This window comes from Bos taurus, chromosome 1, assembly GCF_002263795.3.
Source record: "Bos taurus isolate L1 Dominette 01449 registration number 42190680 breed Hereford chromosome 1, ARS-UCD2.0, whole genome shotgun sequence".
Taxonomy (NCBI): Eukaryota; Metazoa; Chordata; class Mammalia; order Artiodactyla; family Bovidae; genus Bos; species Bos taurus.
In genome coordinates this window covers 127,342,068-127,360,863 of record NC_037328.1, presented here as the reverse complement: position 1 = coordinate 127,360,863, position 18,796 = coordinate 127,342,068, and the positions used below count along the sequence as shown (strand labels likewise).

Below are 18,796 nucleotides of genomic sequence, written 5' to 3'. Positions count from 1 at the left end.
AATGCTCAAAATTCTCCAAGCCAGGCTTCAGCAGTATGTGAACCGTGAACTTCTTGATGTTAAAGCTGGTTTTAGAAAAGGTAGAGGAACCAGAGATCAAATTGCCAACATCCGCTGGATCATGGAAAAAGCAAGAGAGTTCCAGAAAAACATCTATTTCTGCTTTATTGACTATGCCAAAGCCTTTGACTGTGTGGATCACAATAAACTGTGGAAAATTCTTCAAGAGATGGCAATACCAGACCACCTGATCTGCCTCTTGAGAAATTTGTATGCAGGTCAGGAAGCAACAGTTAGAACTGGACATGGAACAACAGATTGGTTCCAAATAGGAAAAGGAGTATGTCAAGGCTGTATATTGTCACCCTGCTTATTTAACTTATATGCAGAGCACATCATGAGAAATGCTGGACTGGAAGAAACACAAGCTGGAATCAAGATTGCTGGGAGAAATATCAATAACCTCAGATATGCAGATGACACCACCCTTAGGGCAGAAAGTGAAGAGGAACTCAAAAGCCTCTTGAGGAAAGGGAAAGAGGAGAGTGAAAAAGTTGGCTTAAAGCTCAACATTCAGAAAACAAAGATCATGGCATCTGGTCCCATCACTTCGTGGGAAATAGATGGGGAAACAGTGGAAACAGTGTCAGACTTTATTTTTTTGGGCTCCAAAATCACTGCAGACGGTGACTGCAGCCATGAAATTAAAAGACACTTACTCCTTGGAAGGAAAGTTATGACCAACCTAGATAGCATATTCAAAAGCAGAGACATTACTTTGCCAACAAAGGTTCGTCTAGTCAAGGCTATGGTTTTTCCAGTGGTCATGTATGGATGTGAGAGTTGGACTGTGAAGAAGGCTGAGCACCGAAGAATTGATGCTCTTGAACTATGGTGTTGGAGAAGACTGTTGAGAGTCCCTTGGACTGCAAGGAGATCCAACCAGTCCATTCTGAAGGAGATCAGCCCTGGGATTTCTTTGGAAGGAATGATGCTAAAGCTAAAACTCCAGTACTTTGGCCACTTCATGCGAAGAGTTGACTCATTGGAAAAGACTCTGATGCTGGAAGGGATTAGTGGCAGGAGAAGGGGACGACAGAGGATGAGATGGGTGGATGGCATCACCGACTCTATGGACATGAGTCTGAGTGAACTCTGGGAGTTGGTGATAGACAGAGAGGCCTGGCGTGCTGTGATTCACGGGGTTGCAACGAGTCGGACACGACTGGTACTGATCTGATCTGATCTTGCTTTTTCCATGGTCCAGCAGAGTAAGCAACTAATCTTCAATATCACAAAACTAACGTGGTAAATGAATATCATAGGCATTCATTCGTCCAGCTATCACCATGGTTACCTTGACAGTTTGGATGGATCTGTGTGCCTGTGATTATGGTTTTATATTGCTCTACTGTAATGTGGTCATCTTCTACAAGTAGTTCTTCTAGTTGTATGCTGTAATCAGATGTTATCCACGTTGCAGCCTTTTCCCGTCTCTCGGTGCAGCCTCATCTTTTGCATTCTCCGTATGTTGCTTTGCCAGGTTGACTCTTGAAGTTCCTTTCAGTTGTGCTCTTTTACATTCATGCTTTTGCATTGGCTCTGTCGAGAAATCTTTCTTTCCTTCTTTACCTGTGTAATTTGTTGTCCTTTAAGCCTCAGATCAAATGTCAGCTCCTTATGGAAGTCATTTTCATAAAGCTCTGGCCACTTCAGTTGGGTATTCTCTTACTATATTTCTGTAGCATGTTAGTGGTAACTTCTGTCACAGTGTGTGGTCATTACTTTTATGTCTTTCACCCTAGTCTTTCACGATCCTCAGTGGGTAAGGACCATGTTTTTACTGCTATCATTAGGCATTTATTAATTTGTAATAAATGGTATTCTTCAGAAAACACCATGTCTTCCAGATATGCTGTTTTCTATATTAAGAACCACTTTCTAAAATTTCCACCAAGCTTACTAATAATATATGATGAACAAATTCATCTCTGAAATCCCATATGTGTTCTCCAAATTTGATTAGATCTTGTCTACTTGAGGATGACCTTTTATACACAGATATGTATGTAGAGCCTACACAATTTCCATATGCTCTCTGTGTTCTAGCTCATATAATCGATGGACAATATAAAAGAAGTTTTCATGATGTTTTAAACACAAATCTCAATACTTGGTTTTTACCTGCTCCTATCTTGACACATGGGGCTTCCCAGATGTCTTAATGGTAAAGAATCCTCCTGCCAATGCAGGAGATGCAGGTTCGATCCCTGGGTCAGGAAGATCCCCTGGAGGAGGAAATGGCAACCCATTCCAATATTCTTGCCTGAAGAATCCCATGGACAGAGAGGAGCCTGGTGGGCTATAGTCCATGGAGTCATGAAACAGTTGGACACAACTTAGGGACTGAGCACACATTTTGATACACAGGGCTCTGAAGTATTTTTTTCTTTAATGTGTCATGTTTGTGGATTTGAAGCTTGGATATTTTTTAAGAATTCACTTCTCAAGTTCATCTTGATTTTAACACAGTCCCACTACAAATCTACAAGTTTTTTTTGGTGAAAATTGACAAATTGATTCTAAAATTGATGTCAGTGGGGGAACAGAGGACTATAATGGCTGAAGCAGTGTTGAAAAAAATGAACAAAGTTGAAGGACTAAGACTAAGCTACAATATTCAAGTCTGAGATTTTGACATAAAAGCTAGAGGTGAACAGTCAAGAGTCCAGAAAGACACACACACATATGGTCAGTTTAGTTTTAACAGAAGTGTCAAGACAGTTCAATTGGGAAAGGAATGTATTTTCAACAAATGGTGTTAGAACAACTGGGTAAACACAGAAAGTGAACTTCATCTTATGTCATAGTACACACAAAATTTAATTCAAGATAAGAGGATCAGTGAAAGCATAAGAGAATATCTTTGCAACCATGGAGTATGCAATGATTTCTTAGGATATTAAATGCACTGAACATTTTTTAAGATAAATTGAACTTCATTAAAGTAAGACTTTTCCATATTTCCCCCTTTCTATCATTGCTCCTTCTTTCTTTTTTGTTCTAATAATGGGCATAAAATGTATTGCTTGGCAGTTGAAATTTTTCAATAGGTTTTTGGGATTTGAGTTTCTTTAAGCCATAAGCTAAGGGTTTTCACCAAACCCAAACTTAAAAAAGTTTTTTCACTTATTTCTGTTCATTTTCTCTCCTTCTTAGGACTCAAGTTATACTTATCCAGGCATGCTTGAGACCGTTTCACAGGTCTCTGTGAGACTCAGTTCATTTGTCTTCATTCTTTATCTTTGTTCTTTAGCTTGGATAATTTCTATTTACATTCATTGATTTATTTACCATCTCAAGTCTTTTTAGCTAAATGTGATGAATTTGTCATTCCATTTATTGTGCTTTTCAGCTCTAAAATTTGTTTGATTCTTTTTATAGTTTCTGTTCTCCTGTTTAAAGTCCACATTTGTTCAGTCATCATTAGCATATTTTCCTTAAATTGTTTAAACATTTATAATAATGGCTTTGCTTGCTAATAGAATAAATTCAGCATTTGAGCCCACTCAGACTCAGGTTGTTGGCTACTTTCTTTCCCAAGTATGGGTCACACTTTTCTGTTTTTCACATCTTATTTTTTTGGTTAAAAACTGAGCGTTGTATGTAATAAAGTGTGTCTGGATTCTCTTTGTTCTTCTGAAGGCTTGCCTAGATTCACACTGCAGTGTCTGTTTTTTGTGCGTCTGTCTGTCTGTCTCTCTCATTCGCGCTCTCATTGTATAGCTGCTGTTGTCTTTACTCAGGTTCTGTTTTATTCCCTAATCCTAGCTGCCTCCCTAGGGGTCTCACCTGAGCTTTTTTAGCTTAGTGGTCAGCCAATGATTTGCGCATAGAGCTCAAATGCCTGAAGTCAGTAAGTCTTCTACCTTTTACCGCCTGTGCTGTTTTTGAATCAGAACATATTCAAAGGCACAGCAGATTCACAAGTCTTCCCAAGCTTTCCACTTTTGCCAGACTCTGGGATGATCCATATACAGGCGTCTTTAGCAGTCAGCCAGGGATGTGGTGTGTTCATGATCTCAGCCTTTCTGTAGCTCTATTGTTTCTAAAATCTCACCCTTAGGCTGAATCTGTAACCTTCAGCCAGTAAAGCTGTTGAGTTTTCATTGAACTGAGGAGTTATGGAAACACCTCCTCCCTGGAAGACAATAAATCCACAGGTTCTAACCTATGCTATAGCAGTTGTTCATGGATGAACACTTCTCAGATTTTTACTTGCGTTTGGTTATTTTCTAGCACCCTGAAGTGGTTGTTTTTAATAATTTTCCCAGTCTTATACTTATTTTCTGAGGAATAGAAGTATGCAACCTCAGTATACTATCAAAAAAAAGATTAACAGTTACTTTATTTCAGCTATGTTCCTTAGGACCAGTATCTAGCTGGACTTCTGTTTTTCTTGGGGTAGTAATTTTTTTTAAATTTTATTTTATTTTTAAACTTTACAATATTAGTTTTGCCAAACATCGAAATGAATCCGCCACAGGTATACCTGTGTTCCCCATTGTGAACCCTCCTCCCTCCCCATACCCTCCCTCTGGGTCGTCCCAGTGCACCAGCCCCAAGCATCCGGTATTGTGCATCGAACCTGGACTGGCGACTCATTTCATACATGATATTATACATGTTTCAATGCTATTCGCCCAAATCTCCCCACCCTCTCCCTCTCCCACAGAGTCCATAAGACTGATCTATACATCAGTGTCTCTTTTGCTGTCTCGTACACAGGGTTATTGTTACCATCTTCCTAGAACTGCCTTATGATCCAGCAATCCCACTGCTGGGCATACACACTGAGGATACCAGAAGGGAAAGAGACACGTGTACCCCAGTGTTCATCGCAGCACTGTTTATAATAGCCAGGACATGGAAGCAACCTAGATGCCCATCAGCAGATGAATGGATAAGAAAGCTGTGGTACATATACACAATGGAGTATTACTCAGCCATTAAAAAGAATACATTTGAATCAGTTCTAATGAGATGGATGAAACTGGAGCCTATTATACAGAGTGAAGTAAGCCAGAAAGAAAAACACCAATACAGTATACTAACGCATATATATGGAATTTAGAAAGATAGTAATTTTTTTTTAATGGAAATAGAATTCACATACCGTAAAATTCACCTATTGAAAGTATATAATTCATTTTCAGTATATTCACAAAGTTATGCAGTCACCACTGGTTACATAACATTTTCATCGCCCCAGAAAGAAAACCTGTACCCATTAACAGTCACTGCCCTGTCCTTCCTTCTCCCAGCCCCTGGCAAACACAAATCTGCTTTTTGTCTCTGTGGATTTGCCTGTTCTGGACATTTCATTTAAAGAGTAACCTTTTGGGCTTCCCAGGTTTTGGACTTTGCCATCTTCCTAGTGGTAAAGAACTTTCCTGCCAGCGCAGGAGACATAAGAGACGTGGGTTATATCCCTGGGTTGGAAAGATCCCCTGGAGGAGGAGGGCATGGCAACCCACTCCAGTATTCTTGCCTGGAGACTCCCATGGACAGAGGAGCCTGGAGGGCTGCGATCTATAGAGGCATACAGAGTCGGACACGACTAAAGCGACTGAGCACGCATTAGCACGCAGCCCTTGTAACTGCCTTCTTTCACTTAGCATGATGTTTTCAAAGTTCATCTGTGATATGGCATGAATCAGTACTTTATGGCTAAATAATATTTCATTGGATATATTCCAGATTTTACCAGTTTATCAGTTGATGTACCTTTAAATTGTTTCCAGTTTTTTATTATTATGAATAATGCCGCTGTAAACATTGACATACACTTTTTTGTGTGGACATATATTTTCACTTCTCTTGGGTCTGTATCTAGGAGTGAAATCATTGAGTCATATAGTAACTAACTTTATGTTTAACTTTTTGAGAAGGTGATGGTGATTTTTAACTAAAACTGGATTTGGCATTTAATAGGGAAACTTAATACCATCACATTTATTGTGATTACTGTAACCAATATTTTGTTTTGTTTTCTGTTTATTAAGCTCTTCTGTTCGTTGGGATTGTTTTTTTTTTCCTGCATTTTTATTGGAATAATCAGTCCCACACATATTCACTCTGTCTTATCTAGTGAGAGAATTTGGACATTCTGTTTCTACTTTTAAATTGTTAACAGATAGGTTTAAACTTGCGTGTTCATCTTATTGTCTGCAGTTAATCACCATCTCCATTCAAGCGGAGAAGGACCATAGCATGCTTTCAAATTTATTTTTCCTAACACTATCTAGTGAAGTCATCTTAAATTTTAGTACTAGTTTCTGTTTCTTTTACCTTTTTATGTTTTCATCATTTTTTTCTAAGCATGCATGTGTGCTAAGTCGCTTCAGTCGTATCCAACTCTTTGCAACCCTGTGGACCATGCTGTCCATGGAATTTGCGACCAGGCTCCTCTGTCCAGGCAAGAATACTGGACTGGGTTGCCATGCCCTCCTCCAGGGAATCTTCCCAACCCAGGGATCGAACCCAGGTTCTCTTACATCTCCTGCATTGGCAGGCAGGTTGTTTACCACTAGTGCCACCTGAGAAGCCCTTTTCTAAGCATTCTTATCAGTTTTTCTGATGTCTTTGCCCAACACTATTTCTTACATTAACATACTTGTCTTTTTCCTGGATTCTTACTTATTTTGCAGGAGTTATGTCCTCAAGGAATTACTCCATATAGCTTTAGGGCTGATAAGTTTTCAGAGTTCTTACATATTAAAAAAAGTATTTTACCCTTACACTTGAATGATAAGCAAGACCAGATTTAAAATCATTTCCTATAAGATTTTTAACATATTTCTCCACGATTTACTGGTTTCCATTGTTGGTGGTAAGGATTTTGATGTCATTCTTAGTCTTGATTCTTCTTGGAAACCCTCTGGACTTTCTTTAACCTTCAAGCTCTAAAATTCTGCCCAGTGTCTTAAGTATTACCTTTCTTTCTTCCTACACTTTCATCAGCACTTGATGGGTCCTTTCAGTCTGAAGATTTCTATCTTTATTCTTGGACATTTTCATTAGTAATTTTCTTCTGAACAACTCAATTGTTTCTGGAATGCTTATTACAGCTGATCTCAAAACTTCTAAATTCAGCCATCATGGCTCTGTCCTTTTGTACTATATATTTGGAGAGTCCTCAGTACAATCCTCTGTTTTACTGATTCACTTTGCAATTCGTTCAAGTTAACATTAGCAACTTCAGTTAATTTCAGTTAACTCTAATAATAATAACGTCATGTGTGCCTGGGAACAATGCATTTTCTCTCTGTATGCTGTGATATAATTTGTCCAGAAATGAACAAACACAGCAATTCTAGGATGTGGGCATGCTTTGTGTATTCAACAAATCTAAAGAGTTGTTGAAAATCTACAGAATCTACTTCCTGCACAATTTTTAAATTCTCTGGACCCTGTGGTGCCCCATGTAAATTGGCACCCAAAGGCATGTCTCCTCTGCCCCCTCATGTGTTACACCCCTGATCTCCTCCAATGTTATTCTCTTTGTTGTACGTGTTTCCTTCAGAGTGCTGATTTTCCTCATCCGTTTGGTGATTTTTTGGCAATTTGCTCATTTTTGTGTTACAGTGCATTCACCTGCCTGAGGATCCAGTAGCTTATGGCCAGTGTGATCAAGGGAGGGAAAGGATGAGCTGCTGATGGGCAGGGGTGCTGGTGCTCGTCCCCTGGCATGGGCACTGTCAGCAGCCTGTGGCTACCCCGCTTTCCAGCCAGTATGCATCTTCACTGCTTCAACCTGGGACTGTGCCTCTGTGGACTGCTGCTTAGTACAAGCGGGTTGAGGGGGACAGTATGTGAGGACCTAATTGACCCAGCTGCTCCAAATGCAGCTTACCACGTAGTCATCCTGATAGACATCTAAGTATGCCCCCCCGTCCCCCCAGCTCGCTGTGTCCAGTGACTCTGGCTTGAAGCTCTTCTGACCAGCCCTCCTTTTGCAAATGTGTCTTTTCCTCCATGCGGCTCCAGCTGTGGCTTCTTGCAGTTTCCTCCCTCCTCGCCTCCCCTCACCCCTTCATAAATTTGATCTTGTCTGCTTCCAGCAGACTGCTGATAGTCTTTTCCTATTTTCACATGTATATATAATTTGTAATTGTTGTATTTAAATGTCATTTCTTCAGAAAAGTTTTCCCTAACTGCCCAACTTAAAGTAACATCCCAATTACTTCCTGTCGCATCACTTTATGTTGCTATCTTTATTGCATTTATCTCTACCTAATATTTGTCCTCGTCAGTCTTTCCAGACCTAAATGCAAACTCCATTAGGGGCCTTATATGTTCTATTCACTGCTCTATCCCAAGTGGTTAGGATAGTGTCTGTTATAGGATAGCTAAACGTGATAGCTAAATTAAGTGACTGTATATTGTATATCACACATCTGCTTGAATCACACGAATTTTAGATTTTACAGCAGGAACTAAGCTTAGCAAATACTCTTTGTTAATTTCTCTGTTCAATAAAGAAAACCTTTTTAGTGTCTTTAACCCCAAAGCTGTACATTAATCCATGAGTAATATAAAAGATCTTCACCTTCAGCACTTCAGCCCACAAGTCATTAAACTGAAGTTTGTTGGGAGGAGGGAAGCAAAGCTTTCATTTTCTAAGAACCACATTTTATAATGTAAATGACCAGAAAAGTTCATGATTATATTTGCTTAGTTTCTATGATTATATGACAGAGAAGGCAATGGCACCCCACTCCAGTACTCTTGCCTGGAAAATCCCATGGACGGAGGAGCCTGGTAGGCTGCAGTCCATGGGGTCGCTAAGAGTCGGATACAGCTGAGCGACTTCACTTTAACTTTTCACTTTCCTGCATTGGAGAAGGAAATGGCAACCCACTCCAGTACTCTTGCCTGGAGAATCCCACGGATGGGGGAGCCTGGTTGGCTTCCATCTATGGGATCGCACAGAGTCCAGCACGACTGAAGCGACTTAGCAGCAGCATGATTATATGAATGTATTTTATTCAAGTAAATTTTAAGTTGAAATGCATCATAGCCTCATGCTGTTGTGGAGCCCCTTTAGCAAACAAATTTCCAAATTCTTAAATTAGGTTAATGATTCACTCTACCAAGTAAAATTTTTACTTTTATTCCCTGTATCTCTTAAAGTAAATTTGGTAGCTCTAGTCAGCTGACCAGACAGTACGCAAAAGTAATGAACAATTTTTCAGTTTCAAATAATTGTTTTGAGGGTTAGTTCCTTAATTAAATATTAGGTTGGAGAAGCAGAAAAATCCACTTAGGTACAGTCAGATTCTTTGTTTATGTAATAACTCCATGAAGAAAATTCCATGTCTCAGCAAGTTTTGAGTAGGCCTTTATTGTAAATTATGTATTTTTTCAGTCTCCATATAATTAATGTTACAAAGTACAATAATATTTTTATTTTCTACAGAGATTAAATTTATTCCCTAATTTTTCCATGAAAATGTTTTAATTTTAATTAAAGAGGAAGTCATATCGTGGAAAACAATGAAGATTCATTTGGTCCATAAAACATATTTATTGTGCACCATTTGGAAATGTGTGGGTCACTTACCCACCCACCGTCAAGAGAATGATCTTAAACCATATAGAGTTAACCTTTCACCTTTATAATTCTGATGAAAATTATTTTAATTTTATCTTCTTTTATAATTTAGGCAAAGATGCAATTTACACAATTCCAGTGAAAAACATTCTTGCTGTGGAAAAACTGGAAGAGAGCTCTTTCAACAAGAAAAATGTAAGTTATATAATTTAAAGTTTTTTAAACTGCATATATTACTTAGCTGAAAATTTTACAAGAAGTTTAGTATTTGTTTTTAATCATTAATATCTTATAATTCGTAGCTGGAACTCTGTTTAAAATTGTCCATTACTGTTGATGCTTTGTATAGTCCACCTCACCTATTAAGTTAAAGGCACTTTTTTCATTTAAGAATTCTGTGCTCAATGGGCTCAGTGGTGAAGAATTCGCCTGCCAGTGCAGTAGATGCAGGTTCTATCCGTGGGTTGGGAAGATCCCCTGGAGAAGGGAATGGCAACCATCTCCAGTATCCTTGCCTGGGAAACCCCATAGACAGGAGCCTGGTGGGCTGCAGTCCGTGGAGTCGAAAGAGTCAGAAACAACTGAGAGACTAAACAACTTCTCTCAATACTTGAGTTTTATCAAATTTCTCAGCTTGACCTTCAGAATATAGTCCCAGCCTGTCTGTGCAGCCTAATCCTCTGCTGCCCTTCAGTACATACCAATAGACACCAGTGCACTCAAGTAACCAAGATGATTTCCTTGTTTCTATTTGCCCACTGCTGTCTTTACCCATAGGTTTTCCTCTACCTGAAATTCTCTCCCTTTATTCCTATGTGTATGATAGCCCCTTCCCTAGGACTTGTGTGGTTTCTAAACATTCTATTCTGTTGTACTGTTGAGTACCGTAGAACTCCAGCAGTCCTGGGGACATAACCGTTTATGATGTACCTGAGCAACAGTTACCTACACGCAGACTACATTTCTGCTACGTACCTTCTTGTGTTCTGTACTGTGTTTGATTTTTAGACTGTTACTAACTTTTTGTCTTAATTGTCTGTGAAGATGTTCCAAGTGATACACACGGAGAAACCACTCTATGTCCAGGCAAATAATTGTGTAGAAGCTAATGAATGGATAGATGTGCTCTGCAGGGTGAGCCGATGCAATCAGAACAGACTCAGCTCTTATCACCCCTCCGCATATCTAAACGGAAACTGGCTCTGCTGTCTGGAGACTAGTGAAAATGCTCTCGGCTGTAAGCCGTGTACTGCGTAAGTTTCTTTTTGATTACAAAGGCAGTGTCTTAAATGCTGTATCCATACAATGAGATATTATTCATCCATAAAACGGAATGATGTCCTGATACGTGCATGGATGCATCTTGAAAACATGCTGAAAAAAAGCCAGAAAAACATGCTAAAAGAAGTCCGACACAAAGGCCATGTACTTCAGGGTAACACTTACATGAAGTATCCAGCATAGGTAAATTTATGGTGACAAAGTAGATTAGCAGTTGTGAGGGATTTGAGGGAGGGAACAATGGGGAGTACTTAATGAATACAGAGATTCTTTTGGGGTGATGAAAATATTCTCAGTAAATTGTGGTTTCATAAGTCAAAAAAAGGGCAGTGTTTAAATAGACGTGCAAACTTGAGCAAGGTATTGAGGAAGAAGGGCCTAGCATTCTTGTTGTAATTGCGTGGAACAGCCATGGTAGCTTTACAGACTTATAAAGTAATATGATGAAGCACAAGTAGTGAAAATGATTGCACTTAAAATCCTCTTCCTTTTGAGTATAGTCACATAATGACCAAACCTAAGAATCTCAATCTATTTAATTATCAAGTTAGACTAGATTCCTAAGGTTCCTTTTACAAAATTCTGTGTTTCTGTTTTCAGTCTCAAACAGTCAGAAGTCTTTAGCATGTTAACAAAATGATATTTTTCCAGTGTGTTTTATTTCATTTTTACACAGAGGTGTCCCTGCAGACATACAAATAGATATTGACGAAGACAGAGAAACAGAAAGAATTTACTCCCTTTTCACCCTCAGTTTACTTAAGCTGCATAAAATGGAAGGTAAGTATATAATTAAAATTCTTTTATATAATCATGATCCTTCATTACCAGTACCTGAAGTGTTGCTTTGGCATTATCTTAAAGTCAAAAGATTCTCATTCAGTTCAGTTCAGTTCAGTTGCTCATTCGTGTCCAACTCTTTGCAACACCATGAATTGCAGCATGCCAGGCCTCCCTGTCCATCACCAACTCCCGGAGTTCACTCAAACTCATGTTCATTGAGTCGGTGATGCCATCCAGCCATCTCATCCTCTGTCGTCCCCTTATCCTCCTGCCCCCAGTCCCTCCCAGCATCAGAGTCTTTTCCAATGAGTCAACTCTTCGCATGAGGTGGCCAAAGTACTGGAGTTTCAGCTTTAGCATCATTCCTTCCAAAGAACACCCAGGACTAATCTCCTTTAGAATGGACTGGTTGGATCTCCTTGCAGTCCAAGGGACTCTCAAGAGTCTTCTTCAACACCGCAGTTCAAAAGCATCAATTCTTCGGCACTCAGCCTTCTTCACAGTCCAACTCTTACATCCATACATGACCACTGGAAAAACCATAGCCTTGACTAGATGGACCTTTGTTGGCAAAGTAATTCCTCTGCTTTTGAATATGCTATCTAAGTTGGTCATAACCCTCCTTCCAAGGAGTAAGTGTCTTTTAATTTCATGGCTGCAGTCACCGTCTGCAGTGATTTTGGAGCCCCCAAAAATCTGACACTGTTTCCACTGTTTCCCCATCTATTTCCCATGAAGTGATGGGACTGGATGCCATGATCTTAGTTTTCTGAATGTTGAGCTTTAAGCCAACTTTTTCACTCTCCACTTTCACTTTCATCAAGAGGCTTTTTAGGTCCTCTTCGCTTCCTGCCATAAGGGTGGTGTCATCTGCATATCTGAGGTTATTGATATTTCTCCCGGCAATCTTGATTCCAGCTTGTGCTTCCTCCAGCCCAACGTTTCTCATGATGTACTCTGCGTATAAGTTAAATAAACAGAGTGACAATATATAGCCTTGACATACTCTTTTTCCTATTTGGAACCAGTCTGTTGTTCCATGTCCAGTTCTAACTGTTGCTTCCTGACCTGCGTACAGGTTTCTCAAGAGGCAGGTCAGGTGGTCTGGTATTCCCATCTCTTTCAGAATTTTCCACAGTTTATCGTGATCCACACAGTCAAAGGCATTTATCAAAATGTTACCTATATGGAAGGTGACAAACTCCCAAAGGAGTTCTTTAAATAAAAATATTGTTTTTGCATATGTAATTATAATTAATAAAATGTATGGATTTTGGTTGTCTATGCATTTCCAAGGGAGCTTTTCCCAGCTTGAGCCCCTCTTGAAAAGTTCTTTATTTATATTACAGATTATGCTTAATGAATTTAGTTGTCTGATCAGAGATTTCATTTCTTCTTGTAGAGGCTTGTGGAACTATAGCAGTCTATCAAGGACCACAGAAAGAGCCTGATGACTATTCCAACTTTGTAATTGAGGATTCTGTAACAACCTTCAAGACAATTCAACAAATAAAAAGTGTCATAGAGAAGCTAGATGAACCTCATGAAAAGTATAGGAAGAAAAGATCAAGTAGTGCAAAATACGGGAGCAAGTAAGTACTGTTAAGATACTTCAGACATTTTTGAACACAGTTTGCACTTTCCTCTGCTACCCTCTACTCACACCCGAAGTGCAGGTCTCCTGCCTACCTTCCTCTCTCAAGACCAACTTAAAACCTTTCTCTTGTGCAGGAATCTCCGGAGTCACTCCTGCAGGAGTCTTTTCAATTCTAGCATCATTCATTGTGTTGGGGCAGTACCTTATCGTCACCTTCAGTGTTATATTTCAGTTTAATCATTGAATTGAATACTTAGTAGCTTCTTGTTTTGATTTTTACTGATCCTCTTCTTTATCTGTCACAGTACCTTTATACATCCTAAGTACAAAAAAAAATTAGCTTTGACAGTGCTAGAAGTATTTTATAATTGATGCTTTGGATCCATCTCAGAGGCAGATGGACACTGATAGGAACAGCAACAACAGTTATTAAGGACCTTCCTCCTCACCACTAGACACTGTGCCAAGTACTTTACATTCCATCAATTAGATTTTTTTTAGCAGCAAGTAACAGAAAATCTCAATGGCTTAAATAATAGGAAAACATTTAATCTCACAAATTATAAGTCCTGATTTCTACATTTAGCTAGTTTAGCTCAACACTGTCATCAAGGATGATCCAGCCACTCAGCCATTAGAAATCAAACAAGATGATTTCTGTCTTCCTCAGGCTGGTGCCCTTATGGTCACAGCTGGGCTGCAATAGTTCACATTTATAATAATAGTGTCTAGAGGCAGAAAGAGCTGTTTCTTCCTCAAAAGGAAAGAAACCTTGTCTGAATTTACCCTGGCTTCCCCTGAACCATGGGGGCTACCCAGCACCAGCACTAGAATCAGGCTTCTGTTTGCACAGAGGTACAGTTGGGGTTGAACCCAGGTCTCCCGCATTGCAGGCGGATTCTTTCCAACTGAGCTATCAGGGAAGCCATAGAGCTGATTCATAAGGGGGCTTTGAATCTTGGCCCCAACCATTTTAAGTATTTTTTTTAACTTACGTGGATTGATCATTTTAATTGTGTTTTATAAACAGTAAAAATCAGTTTGACCGGTATAAATATTTGTGTTCTGCCTAGATGGAAGGCTCAGTACAGTAAAAAGGTTATTGTAAGCATCCTGTTACTGTCTTTTCTACATTAGTATATTTTGTTCTCTTCCAGCGGTAAAGTAATGCAGTTTTCTTGGAGCCATGGCAGGTTTCCGTGAGGTTCTAGCCAGTGCTTGGCATCCTTCCTGAGTAGTATTCTCCCCCACCGTACCCACACACACTATACCCCTTCCAGTTGTATTTTTCTCACTTAAAACCTAGCACTCTTTCTTGTGCTAAATATTTTATTTGTTTATCTTATTTTCTCTGTAGCAGAATATAGGCTCCACAGGGCCAAGGGTTTGTCATTTGTCTTCACCTCTGTGTCCACAGTTGCTCAAACAGTGCCTGACATTTACTGGGTAGTCACAAAAAGCTTGCTGAATCAGTGACGTAGGACTTGGCAAGAGAGAATTACAGACACTGGATACTATGAGATATTTGTTACTTTTTACAATTTTCTTCAACATTTGAAAAATTATTTTTATTATTTTCTAGGGAAAATCCAATCGGGAAAATATTTTAGAGTTTGGCCAATTGATTCGGAAGAACTGGAAGATATTTTAGTTGGAGTTTTTCAATTCATCGTGTATTTTGTTCATAGTATTTAAGAATGAACATCGGCTTCACTGTCATCTGCATTCACATTGTATTTAATATTTAATAATTGAAACTAACTGTTTGGAAATTCTGGTGTGATGTTTCACTAGAGAATTTAAAACCCAGGATTCCCTTCATATCTTATGTGTCGAAAGCCATGTTTCTGCAACTTCTTTTTAATAGAAAGACTCTTCCTAAAGAAGCTTTATAACAAAAGGAGAACTCCTCCATAGCAAGAAACCATCTCTTCTTGTAACACTCCATGTTCTGTGGACTTTTCACTACCATTAGTGCCTGCTCTATACTGCCAACATTGTGTTTTACTAGAAAATTTCAATCCATGACTATTCAGAGCTTTCCGTTTAGTTCATCTAGACCCTTCCTCTTCAAAAAAAAACAAAAAAGATCTCCTTTGGCCCATCGGTCATTACAGATTACATTAGAGACAGTGACAGAAACTTTAGAAACTACCACAGTATCCTTGGAAGTTGGTGGACCCTTTTACCCATTTAGAGATGCAAACAGCTCAGATAGGAGAAATCAGGGAACATGTACTGTTGTCTGCATCTTGTTTACATGTGGGATGAGTGATGGCAGATGAAATACAACCAGACCACTAAATTTTTTTTCACCGTTTAAACATCAGGTACTCATATTTTTGATTTGAGAGTTCAGGCTGTTGTGACTTCTAAGGACTTCACTTCTGAAAAAGAAGAGAAAGTAAACAGTGGGGACAGGTGGTGGTACAATCACTTGACTTCACTCGTTGCCCCGTCATTATAAGGGCCGCCACCACGGGACGCCCTCCTCCCCACGTGAGGGTGAGATCCAACTCGAGGACAGTCACTCGGTGCACTTTACTCATCTGGGCGACCCCAGATTATGCTTCAGATACTCCATGGTATCTAACCTTTATGATCAGTTGAATGATCAGTGTTTAAGTCTAGAAATAATGCTTTCTTGAAAATGTTTATATTTCACTGCTGTTTCCTTATTGCCTGCTAGCCAAATGGAATTGGGCAAGCAACTGTTTGAATCCTGTTTTTCCCTAATAATTTACCTTTATCCTAAAAATCACAACTGTAAATAAGCAGTCGAAGCAAGTGGCCACCTTGAAGTTAAGAGGAATACACTTCGCTTCATCAGTATTAAAAACCATGGTACTCTTACTACGTGTTTTTAAATTCAAAACATTTTCTAAATGTGGTACTTTGAACCTTGGAGTATTTTACACGTTTCTGTTTAAAACTGTGACTTATTAATGTAAGTCTAGCTAGTAGTGCTTTTTTGTTTCCCTGAACATAAGCTATATTTCAAGATACACTTTGCCAATTATGTTATTGGTGAGTGATTGTTTTTAAATTATAACGTTACTGGGTAATTATTTTTAAAGACCATTGGCAAACAATCAAAGTTCCATAAATGATTACAACTAAGCAATGTATTTCTCTAAAGGACTTGTAAAAATCAGTTAGTTTTATTTAAGGATCAGTCCTAGTCTGCATTAAGTTATTCCTGGCCCATTTTAAAGACAAGTTTGAAAAAGACTTTTAAATTTTATGAATTTGTAGATTCCATAAACTCCACTGATTAATCAGTGTGAAAGAATTTTACTGTTTTAATCCATTTCTCACTGTTGAATTTTATTCAGATTGAAATTTCCTTTTCAGAGTCTCTGAATGTACGCCTGGAAAGGCCATGTGAGCATTGCCAGGTACCACTCATTGCTCTCCAGTGGCTTCTTGACTTATATTCTGACATTTCTAATATCAAGCCCTTGGTAACATAATACCAAGTTATGACTGTTTTTAAAGATCACAGTGTTCTCAAAGGGACCAAGGCTGTCTGAATATGTAACTCAGAATTTGAAAAGAATTCAGTTACTAGTTCTTTTCTTCACTTTTAAACAGCCAGTTTGACTGGAATTAACCACCTTGGCACAGCCTAAAAACAAGTAATGTGAAATGAAATTTTCTTTGAAAGTCTTCTGAAATAAGAGACCATGTCAGTGGGACCCAAAGATAACCGAGGTACTTTTACTTGCTTCCAAGGGCCTCATTCTTCCGCTGTTACTTATGAGTACTTTGATTTTTACTACCTGATCTGCTTTCTCTCCCTTTTCCAAACTTGAAAAATACATGGCAGCTCACTTTACCCTAACGCCGTGAAAACCCCAAGAAAGCAAGCAAAGGATGATCCGGAGGAACTCTTGCCATAAATGCCGACTTGGTTCTTAGTTTAGCCATTTCCATCATTTGAAATTATGGTGGCGTGTCGCTTGTTTTGTTGTCATCGTTTGTTCTTTGTTTAGCTTTGTTTTTTAATATTCATTTAATATGATAATAGGCAATAGCAACATTTTTTTACTCCCAGGAATATAATTTATCAAATTGAACTATTTTCTTTGCCAAAGAAGTATGTTTATAATATCACGGGTAATGATTTAAGTGTCAAAACAAGGCTTTGCTTATTGTACAAAAAAAAAAAAAGGGTGATGAATGATGTAGCTTTTGTTTCTGTTTCTGAAGCCTAATTTCATTCATTTTTCAGAAAGGCTTATTCATGCCAGGTTTTAGAAGACAGATGTCATTTTTAAGTAAAAGCACCTTTAATTTGTTCTAACGGTACATCCTGTAAAGACAAAAAGCCTCAAAGCCTTTTAGGTGTCCTTACAGTATGTGAAAACTACAGGACTCATTCTAAATTACCAGTCTCGATTGATACTATCTGCTTCCATTTTTATTAACTTGGAAATTAATATGTTGCTAGTAAATATTGGTTTTTACAGTGTCCAGTTTGAAAATGTAAGTTATCAAAACTTAATGTAGTGAATTTGTGTAACCATGTTGTACTGTTGAGAATGTATTTTTATTTAAATTTTATTTTCTTATCAAGAGTATTATAAAAATTAAAAACTTTTGTAGCTGTTGCTTGGAAATAACAAATAAATTACAAGAAGCCTGTCCACTCTCTGCGTGACCTCACTTTCTCACTGATGTGAGAATCTCTGCTCATTAGAATGACCATAACTCACCTATTAGGAAGGGAATAGCAAGTGAGGAGTCCTCAATGACAGAAGAGCAAGCCATCTGAAAAGGGTGCAGAAACCTCCTGCGGCGTTTATCTGGGCTGGTTGTTTGGACCGAGGCCCTTGTTTGTTCATTCAGCAGACTTGTCTGGAGGACCTGCCGTGTGCAGGACCCGTCGTTCCCGAGAGCCGTGCACGTCCAGTATGTGGGGGTATGTTCCACTCATCTGAGTCCACAGTTTAGAGCTGACTTGTGCCCCCAGTGAAAGGAGCCAGGATCTTCCCCATTACTACCCTCAGCAGCCTCTTATTATTTCTAAACAGACCTTGATAAGACCTAGCCCCTGCAACCCCAGAGGAATTGCAGGTTGGTAAAGATGAAGGAATAGGGTTCTGAATCTCTTAAGCATCTTCTTTTTATTGAAATACCAGACTTCCACATAAGCCCATGTATTAGAACAGACCTTAGAAAAACTGGTAAGGGCATAGTTGAACTCACCATCGGTCAACTGGATATAATGGGCATCTATAGACTCATCATTTTAAAGAAAAGAATAGACCTTAGAATAGAAGCATCAAGAGGTTCTATGCAAGTTTTATTCATGATACAAGCTAGTTCTTCAGATAGAGGAGACCGTATTTTTGGTGGGTTTCCCTTTTCAAGTTTCATGATTCCAAAATAAGAGCCACCTGAGGCCAAGCAGAGTCCCTTCCTGTTGCAGTTGCCATGTGAGTTTCCCTACTACCCTAAGTCTCAACGGCCAGCGTGGTCCTTCAGAGAATACCTGCCTTGGGTATACCTGATGT

General features: G+C 38.9%; 1 protein-coding gene across 8 annotated transcripts in view; it reads left to right on the top strand.

The window, feature by feature from the left end:
• The window catches only part of RASA2 (RAS p21 protein activator 2), a 126,542-nt gene extending 108,618 nt beyond the window's left edge, over positions 1-17,924 (top strand). For 7 of the 8 annotated variants that reach the window (XM_024990161.2, XM_024990153.1, XM_005201878.5 and 4 more), the window contains 5 exons: positions 9,729-9,811; positions 10,661-10,869; positions 11,574-11,677; positions 13,083-13,272; positions 14,860-17,924. In XM_024990161.2, coding sequence (XP_024845929.1) covers positions 9,729-9,811; positions 10,661-10,869; positions 11,574-11,677; positions 13,083-13,272; positions 14,860-14,887 — 614 coding nt within the window. In that variant the 3' untranslated portion in view covers positions 14,888-17,924. The remainder of the gene's footprint in view (positions 1-9,728; positions 9,812-10,660; positions 10,870-11,573; positions 11,678-13,082; positions 13,273-14,859) is intronic. The other variant, NM_001193020.3, reaches the window with a different exon arrangement.
• Positions 17,925-18,796: the final 872 nt, after the last annotated feature.